The sequence below is a fragment of the Meleagris gallopavo genome, chromosome 14, assembly GCF_905368555.1.
Source record: "Meleagris gallopavo chromosome 14, MGAL_WU_HG_1.1, whole genome shotgun sequence".
NCBI classification, from domain to species: Eukaryota; Metazoa; Chordata; class Aves; order Galliformes; family Phasianidae; genus Meleagris; species Meleagris gallopavo.
This window is the reverse complement of record NC_139417.1, coordinates 516,662-526,159: the sequence shown is the minus strand read 5'-3', so window position 1 is coordinate 526,159 and position 9,498 is coordinate 516,662. Positions and strand designations below refer to the sequence as shown.

The 9,498-nt window shown below is 44.4% G+C and overlaps 1 protein-coding gene across 2 annotated transcripts in view; it reads left to right on the top strand.

The window, feature by feature from the left end:
* Positions 1-98: 98 nt before the first annotated feature.
* Positions 99-9,498, top strand: part of HEMK1 (HemK methyltransferase 1, mitochondrial release factors N(5)-glutamine) — a 28,578-nt gene continuing 19,178 nt past the window's right edge. For both annotated transcript variants that reach the window (XM_031555483.2, XM_010718293.4), the window contains exons 1-3: positions 99-353; positions 1,180-1,271; positions 1,998-2,091. In XM_031555483.2, coding sequence (XP_031411343.1) covers positions 99-353; positions 1,180-1,271; positions 1,998-2,091 — 441 coding nt within the window. The remainder of the gene's footprint in view (positions 354-1,179; positions 1,272-1,997; positions 2,092-9,498) is intronic.

The following is a 9,498-nucleotide window of genomic DNA, read 5'->3' as shown; positions in this document are numbered from 1 at the left end:
TGGCTACACTGAGTGTTGTGCGAGTCTCTTCTTCGTGGATTAGGTCAGCTGACAGAAACAAGGAACCCACGTGGAAACCAGGAAGTGACTTTGCAACAATGAGATGCCTCAGCTCCTCGCTGTTCAGGAGGTTCTGGGGGCTTTTGCCTCAGTATGTGTCAGTGGGACCTAGTCAAAGTCCTAACCTCAGTCCCAAGCAGTCATCTTTGAGACAGAGCTGCAGCGCAAGACCTGGGCTGGTGACTGCCCCTGATGTGGTCAGCTTCTGGCAAAAGGTGTTTGAGAAGAATGGGATCCCTGAAGCACGAGAATCCAGTGAATATATTGTGTCATTTGTCTTGGGAGCAAAGACAGTTAAGTAATGGAAAAGGAGTAAGATCTGTGTGTGCCTCCTGCTTTGTGTTTTTTTTTTTTGTTTTTTTTTGTTTTTTTTGACTAATCCCCTTACCCTTCTTTTTATCTCACAGGAGGTAGAACAGCTTTTCCCTCCCTCAGAGGGCAGAGAGCATGGGATATAGTGTATTAATGCAAGTAAAGTACTTGGGATCTCTTACATACTCTCTTTGCAGGGACTGAAATGTTACCCATGACATATACACCAGCACAGCAGCCTCTATAATCAATGGATATACAGATAGTATAGTGTATAATCGATGAATATATAGATAATGTATATCCAGGAGCTTGGCTGATGTAATTTTTATATTGGAGTAAGAAAAGAAAGACACCCTATCCTGGGCTTGCAAAATAGACTCCAGTAGAGTGGATCTCCAGAGAGATCCTTCCCCAATAGCAGTCAGCTCTTCAATGGCTCTAGGAGACGTGCAGCCAGGCTCCACACCTTCCTGCACCGCAGGTGAATTGCCTTCACCTGTGCTCCTGTGGCTGACTCATTGCTCGCCTCAGGTGATCAATCAGAGGTTCAGGCCGTGATTCAGCAGCCCCATACAGTGGCCTGACTTGTTTGGTGGAGTGATTCTTTATCTTACCTACACTTTAACTACCAAAACTACAGCCATACAGGTTTCTTGTTAAACAGGCAGATAGGTTCTCCTTGTCATTTGGGGTTTTGAAGAGTGCCCTCCGTATGTGTTTGTTGTTGTGCTGGCTCTGCCTGGAGGGTGCAGACAATATGTAAGTTGCACAAGTGGGCAGGTTTTAAAGTGATGTTGTCTTCAGTTTCAGAGCTTGGGCTCCGAAAAACTCTGCACTCCGCTTACAGCAGTGCAGCAGGAGCAGATCCAGCAACTGAGCTGCAAGCGACTGGAAAGGTGGGAGAATCATCTTACTGTCATTCTTGAGAGAGTTTTCTCCAAAAGAGGGAAAAAAGGGGTGGGGAAGAAGGGGGTGGTTCTTTGATTAAATGGAGTTTTCTGTATTTTAATCTGTACCTATTGCCTCTCTTCTTTCAGCTTACATTTTACTGAAAAAAGTCTGACTTTATCTTCTTTACTCCCTTCCACCAGATGTATATAGTTACTGATGAATTTTCCACCTCACTTGAGCTTTTCATTCTCAAGCCAGATCTGTCCCTGCTTTCTCAGTCTCTTCTTGTATACCAGGTGCTCCAATCCCTTAGTCATCTTAATGGCACTGTGTTGGATTTGCTCCAGTACATCCATGCCTTTCCTGCAGTTAGGAGCTCAGCACTGGACAGAGGACTCTGGTCAGGATTGACCTCACCTTAGTAAATCCATTCTGTTCTTAACATGTTTGGAAATTATCTCCAGGATTATTTGCTCCCTTAGTTTTTTCAGATTTGAAGTGAGTTGACTGGCCTTTAGTTCCCCCAGTCCAGCGCTTGTTCTGTGGAAGTGGAACTACCAGAGCTTGCAAGGAGATGCACATGCGTGTTGCACATGCAGTTAGGAGCCTTAGTGGTGTCTAGATGTCCACCATCAAAGGGCTTGTGTGGTTAGCAATGAAGTAAGCATGGTAGTGAGAGCTTTTTATGTTACAAAGTAATCCTCAAGTGTTTTTGTTTTTGCCTGACACAGAATGCCAGTGCAATATGTGCTTGGTGAGTGGGACTTTCAGGACCTGAATCTGAAGATGAGACCTCCAGTATTTATTCCTCGTCCTGAAACAGAGGTATGAAAGTAGGAAATATAGAAGGGTTTTGAATCTGCATACTACATTGATATGAATGTGCTTGGTGGGATTATAGTGATGAAAAGGTCAGATGATTTCTAAAACGGGGAATCCTAAGCTTGTGACCTGGAACTGGTGCTGGTGAACTTTTACCTTCTGGCTCAGAGCAAGAGATTTTGCAAGCTAGTATGTTCTTTGATTGCACAGAGATCCACCTTCATTGAGGCTTGCTTTCCTTATTTCTGCTTTGGTAAAGACTCCTTGAATATCATGCCGCTTTATTTTTGTATTTTTAGCTACTCAGAGTTGTCCAGTGTAGTAGAAAGCTACTACTGGAAAAAAGGTGGTGGACTCCAGAGGGCTTATTTATCTGCATGCAGATTAAGACAGCGCAGGCTGGTAGAAATGGCACCTGCTACTCATCTGCTGACTCCCCAGTGATTTCTGGAAATGGAACTGTTGTTTCCTTTCCTAGGCTGACCCATGGGTAGGTTCTGATCTGGGCTGGAATTAAATGTGATTGTGAATTGTAAAAGTGGAAGCAGTAACCATATACATTCAAATTAAAACTTTATTTTGCGTAGTTGTTTAATCAATGGTGTTTAATCAATGGATATACAGATGGTATACATATATATCCAGGAGCTTGGCTAATATAATTTATATTGGAGGAAATGAGAGAAAGTCACTCACCCTGTCCTGGGCTCGCGAGATGAACTCCTGATGGAGCAGATCTCCAGAGAGAGATCCTTCCCACTGGCAGTCAGCTCTTAAATGGGTCTAGGAGAGGTGCAGCCAGGCTCCACCCCTTCCTGCAGAAGAATTGCCTTCACCTGTGCTCCCGTGGCTGACTCATTGCTCTCCTCAGATGATCAATCGAAGGTTCAGGCCATGATTCAGTAGCCCCATACACCTAGTGTACTTGGAAAAAGCATAGGAACCGTATAGTGATGCTTTCTCTAATAGTAGCCTAGCTTTCAGCTCATGGGCACCCTAGTAAGCAGATCTTTGTTTACTGCTCTTTAAGAGTTGTTTTTCTTTGCTGTTTTTGTTTTTCTTCTGACAATTGGTTTTCTTTTTTGCAGTTAACTTTTGGAGATGGAATGATTACCATAGCCTGTCCAATTAGAATTCTGATAGACAAATGATCAGAGAAATGGCTCCTGTCCTAGTAGCCTTTTGCTGTATAAAGAATGCTGTATTGAATGCATTAAGCACAGCATGCTCAGCTGGTAAAAGGAGGTGATACTCCCACTGTATTTAGCACTGTATTGGTGCTACCTTACTTTGAATACTCAGTGCAATTCTGGACTCTCCAGTTTTAAAAGGATGGTAAGGTCCTTGAATGCAGCCAGAGGAGGCAATGGCTCCCTGAGGAGGGAAAGCAGAGGGAGGTGCCAGGTTCCAGGGAGCTGATGGCAGGATGGGAACAACAGGGTGGGAACAGCATGGAGGTGAGCCAGGGGAAGCTGAGACTAGGCATTTAGGGAAAATTTCCTTACTGTGAAGGTTGTGAGGTAAAGTGGCAATGTTCTCAGTAACGTGCTTTAACTTACGGTTATCCTTGCAGTAGTCAGATCTGTGCTGATGAAGTCTGGAGACAACGGCTCAAGAAATGGTTTTGCTAGTTGGAGCCTGATGATAGTTAGCATTGTTCTTATTGATGGTATTTCTGCTGTGTTTGATTCAAGAGAGTATTTTCAGCCTCTGGCTGCCCACTAATTCCTGAATGCAATATAAGCACTAAACCCAAAAAGAACTTTAACATTCTGCAAATCAAACCATCTGTTGTCGGGCTTCCTCTGGTACTGTGCTCTCGTTCTCTCCATGCAGTGCCAGGCTTCAAACAAAAGCCTGTTGTGTACTGTGGAAACCGGGGCTGCTAATGCCTGTGAATGTTGCTAATGGTGCTCATATGTGGAATTTTGGTAGAAGCATCTCTGCTGAAAGGCAGTGCTGTCAAAATGCAGCGCTCTGTAACATCTTGTGTTTTAAACCCCTTCATGTACCCTGGGGCCAAAAATCTAGCATAAACAGCTTAACGCAAACCTTGTGTTTGTGGGAAAACTTTATTTGATGTGTCATGATACTTAATATGGAGGTACTTTTTTAGTACGTTTGTTTTGAAAGACCAGAAACTCATGATAGCTCAGGAATGAAGCTCCATTGGCAATTGAATTTACAGAGTAGTTCTGCCTCAGCAAACAGCATCAGCAGACAATAATCTGGAAATGGAAAGTGAGCAAATGTGGCCTTTCTCGTAGGGAGCAGTGAACGGCTGCACATTCAGGAGGAAATGAGCAGTGTAGCAAGAGAGAAGGGATGGAAAAAAGAATCCAGGTGGAAGAAGAGCTCAAAAGGAGCAAAACAGAGATAAAAGGGTCGGGAAGGGCTGGAACAAGCAGGCTTGCAGTCTAGGCCTGTGGATCCAGGCTTGCAGAGTGGCTATGGGTCCTGGGTCTGGTGGCTTTTCTTCTACTGAAGTTTCCACCCAGCTCCTGCTGCTGCCTTCTCTTAAGGTGATACAGCACACTGGGAAAGAGCCACTTGGTCCTGAGGCTTGTAAAACAGAGAAAGTGCTATGCATTAGGAGTCCAGCAGGCTTCTGATCGAAGAGCTAAATGTGTTTGGTTTCCAGCAGCAGCATGGCACCTTTGCTTTGGCTGCTCGTGCTCTTTCTGGTGTCAGGAACTTCTCATGGATGTGCAGAATGGTTGAGGTTGGCAGTGATCTCTGGAGGCTGTCTGGTTTGATTTGCCTGTGTAAAGCAGAGTCAGCTGAAGTTTTGTCTGTTGATGTTTGTTTAAAAATGGAAAAACAAAAAGTAGAGGAGAGTCTTGAACTGTTCTGGAATGTTTTAAACTTTCATGGTGATATAGATATAATTAAAACCAGCCACTCTTAAACCAGGCTACAAGGTTTCTTCTCCTGAGCAGAAGGTGCCAAATGATGAAAGAGTGAGTTTAAAGATGAGAGCTTTCAAAGTAGCTGCTTGCATGGTCCCACTACTTTCATCTGGACTGGGAGAGCTAACTGCAAGTTCACAGCCAGGACGATTCCCTGATGTTGCTCCATGTAAGTGAGCACAAACTCTTTCCAACAGAGCTGTTAAATTCAAAGTTGTGTTAAGATAATCTTACATGTAACCAGTGCTCTGGCCACTTTGTCTCATGCCTTCTCAGCAGCCCAGCTGTGGCTGCATTCCTTCTTTACACTCCTTGGAAACGCATCCCACCTAACCTTTTCCCAGAGTTTCTCTTTCTCTGGACACAGTTCTCTGAGCTTCTGAAGCTTTCACTTGAATGTTTTTCACACCTCTGAATTCCATTGTGGGGAGATGTGTTGTGCCCTGGTGCTAAAAAAAGAAACTGATCTCATTTACCAGATTTACCTGGAGGGTGTGAGCTGACACTGCATTTGTCAGAGCTGTAGGAGTGAGATCTTGAAACCTCTGGTGGTGGTTTGAGGGCGGGCTGGAAAGTTCATTGCCTTCTTTCATATGGGAGAAGATGTGGGTGCAGCTGTGAAGCCTCTGTATAGTATGGGAAGGAGTAGCAGGAGGATTAGACTTCACTGCTTTTTTTCTGGGCTTTGTCTTATCGTTGTACAGGCATAGTGAGGCTATGATGAACTCTGTGCTCTGCTTCAGATTTCATAGATACGTTTTGCTTAGGAATGCTTCTGTGATTTCTGTAACAGCATTGGGTAATGTCTGCAGTTGACTCTTGTAAATCTGCTGTGTTGATCTTTCTGTTTAGGAAAAATGTATTCACATCACAGCAAATCCTGAGACTTGACCCAAGCCCTTGGCGCTGCATGAGAGAGAGCTTTTTTGTGATCTGATGCTGGGGAATTTTCTCAGACAGGAAGAGCATGTGAACAAGATCCAGTTATTTGTTGGCACCTGGTGAAGGACACCGCCATGGGCATGTGCTGCTTCCAGAAACCACGTACTCTGTGTAACCAGTTGCCCAAAACAGAGCTAGCGTCCACATTCTTTCCTTTGTTTACATTGGTCTTCTCTGACTGAGAGCTGTGTGTGATTGTTTGGGTGGGGATTTGCCCATGCTTTGTTCGCTGAGACTTTTCAGACTTCACTGGACTTTGAAACTGTAATGGAAAAACCTCCTCTCAAAAATATTGAAGTTGCCTCTTTCTATTCAGTTTGTCTGCAGCATTCTTACAGCTATTAGTACTGGTACTGTTAATCAAATAATATCTTGTTCTTTAGAATCTTGTTCTTTAGAAAGCAGTTAACTATCAGCATTGGTATCCCAGGTTCAAGTTGCTTCTTTATGACTGCGCACACAAGCCACGTGGTACGTCTTGCCTTTGGCTGAGTAAATGTAGCTCCTTACATTGACTTGTGCAGTGTAGGTATACCAGATCTGCCACATTCACTTTCTCGTTATGTTTTCATAGCTCCTACAAATGATTCTGCCTACTAATTTGAAGAATGAAAGGAAGAAGAGGCATCTTCATTATGCATATTTTATCCTGTGGTTAAAACAGAAGGATTCTGACTCTGGCTATGAGCTTCTAGGCATGTGGGTAAAGCTGTGAAGGCAAACACAATATGGCATAAACTACCAGCACTGGTTGCATCCTGTGGACAAAGAGATGAACAAAGAGAGAAGAGAAGCTCAGCTGTCTGGTTTAGTTTTGTTCCATGTGGAATTTGTCCCTTGGGCTCACGGGTAGCTGAGCCCATTTCCATTTACTTTCTCTGGGGGTATTTTTGTCAGCGTGTGTGGTTCTCCTCCTTCTGTTCTGTGGGATTTGGGGTGGGGATGGGACAAGGAGCCAAAACTGCTTGCAGGGCTGATAGGTAGCTCTGTGAATACACACAAACTGCGTTGGAGGGAGAGCTTTGTTGCACAAGCCACAATCTCACCTTCCTCCACATACCTGGTCCTCTGTGCACAGAGTTTTGGGCTCGCTGCTGTGAGCACTGTGTGTGGTTGCAGTGGTGCATGGAACCCCACATCCTATCTGCTGTCCTGGTGTGAGCAGGGCTGTGGCTGTGAAGACTGCAGGGGGTGCTGGGTGACTTCCATGATGTGCCCAGGGTCACCAGAGCCAAGCTTTTGTCATGCAGGGGTGCTCAGGCCAAAGTTTGGGGTTGTGCGCTGTCTTGTGAGTTGTCCTAGTTATGCACTTACTATTGCAGTGTCAAGGAATCTCTGTCCCAATGCTGTTCAGAGACTTTTGGTGCAGAAGTCTGCCCTTTTTTCAGAGCGAGGCCTTCTAAAACTCAAGCTGAGTTACCATCACAGCAGCTTTGTGGATTAGAGGAAAAATAAGACAAAGAGAAGAATCCATCCAGTCGTGGTTGGGCGATTCCTTTTTTTACCTCGGTGAAGAAAGGCAAAATCAATCTTCACCGTGACTTCATTGAGGAGGGTTAGCCGGGTTCAGCATTTCTCCAAAGGTCGCGCAGGCTGTGGCTCACCTGTGCTGCACCCCTAGGGGGCACTGCAGCCTTAGGCTCCTGGCAGCTCCGTCTAATCGTTACTGCGTGGCTTCTGGCGTGTTCTGATCCCCTCCTCTCTCACACGCTGTCTTTTAAAGCAGATGAAGGCTTGTTTGTTCAGTGGAAACAAAAATGGTCTCCTTTCATCCCCTGCAGGCACTGTGTGGGCAGAGCCATGTTCTTGAACACCGTGGTTTTTATTTGCTGGAAGAAAGCTGCTGGGAGGAGAGCTCCAGCTCTGCTTGTGAGGTTTCTTTCTCACAGGCCAACCAGCCCCCCTGACCCTCAGGGGGTGGCACTTTCTTACCTGTTGTGATTGCACCATAACTCAGGCCCTGCGTACGTTTTTCCATCTTGGTTTTGTTGTGGTGACTGTGAGCTTCCCTGTGAAGGGAAGTGGAGAAGCATGCTATAGGCTGAATAGGTGTGTTTTACCTGGTAGACCTTATAGGGGAAGAAATGCCAAATCTGTTCCATGCTGGGCATTTTTTTCAATAGTCATCCAGGAAGATTGTGAGATTACTGGAGATCATGTGAGACATAGAAACAGGTTTACTGGGTCAGATTAAATTGGTCTAATTCAAAATACTGTGTCATCCTGGGGCTTGTGGCAGATGGTGGGGACAAAATTACAACGGAAAAGCAGACAGAGAAGGATCCCCCTTGTTTTGACAGTCAGCAGTTAAGGGATGTTCTTAGCCAAAGCTGGGTTTGAGGCCATTCTGCTTCATAATCACTAGTGGATCTGGATCTGTCCTCCATTAATCCTCTTTTTAGTCTGTCTGTGTTTCTAACCTCCACGGCATCATCTGGCAGTGAATTGTTCTAATTTTGTACTTTAAGTGGGAAAAGCATTTTCTTTGTTTCAGATGCTGCCTGCTCTTTCAATAGCAGAGCTCTTTGTGCTGTTAACACGTGGAATAACTGTTCACGCTCTCCACAGCATTTATAGTTTTTCTCCTGTCACTGGCTAAGCAATCCTTTTTCCACCTGTGATTTTTAAGTTTACTTGTTTCTCGAGATAGGACGCTTCCTTCCTGTGCCAACATGCTCAGGGTACTGAAACCACTGCTGTTTACTTTGCCCATGTCATCTGAATGGCAGTCATTGTGCTGGGGTGTTCTGTGAAAGCACTTTAAGCAAAGATTTGCTCCAAGAAACCTTTCATGAAGTTTGACCTAAATTCTCACTAAGCATAATCATTAACCTCTTAAGAAGGTCGGGTAGAGAGAAGGGAGGGTTTTTAGTTCCAGACACATATGTGCAAATCTACAGATCCCCAGGTGGGGGCTTTCTCCGGTGATACGTGGCAAAGGAATGCACACAATTTTCTATTTTAATTTGTGCTAAAAGGAAGCTTCCTGATCCACAGTTACCTGTGGTTTCCCTAATTTCTGTGTTACAGATGGTTACATTTCAGAGAGTTCAGAGGGTCGCAGTGTGTGGTGAGCACAGCCATGCAGTCAGGAGACCCCTTTGGTTGGGTTTTTTTTTGTTTTTTTTTGTTTTTCATAGTTTTGCTTCTGATCACTTTACTCTTCAGAGGAAAACTGCTTCTTTCCATCTCTTGCTTCATGGTTTGGGAAATGAAAAGGATGGATAGTGTCATCTTATTCATGATTTGGGGTCCTTTCCTGAGATGAGATATCCAGAGACACCTATAAAGTATAGTGAACAGAAATGGAATAGGACATTATTTAATTGATCAAAAATTAAGTGCAATCTATCAAAACGTAACTGTAAACAAACATACAGAAGTTGTAGCATTTCCATGGCCTCCCATGGTGAGATTTTGCTCATGTGGTAGGTAATATTTTATAAGTATGTCAAAGGAAAATAGTATTTCCTGAAAAAGAAGACTGTGGCAGAAATGCCAAGGAGTGGAAATTATAGCAGCAGTTTGTTGCAAAGCAATCAGAACTGCCCTTTGAGCT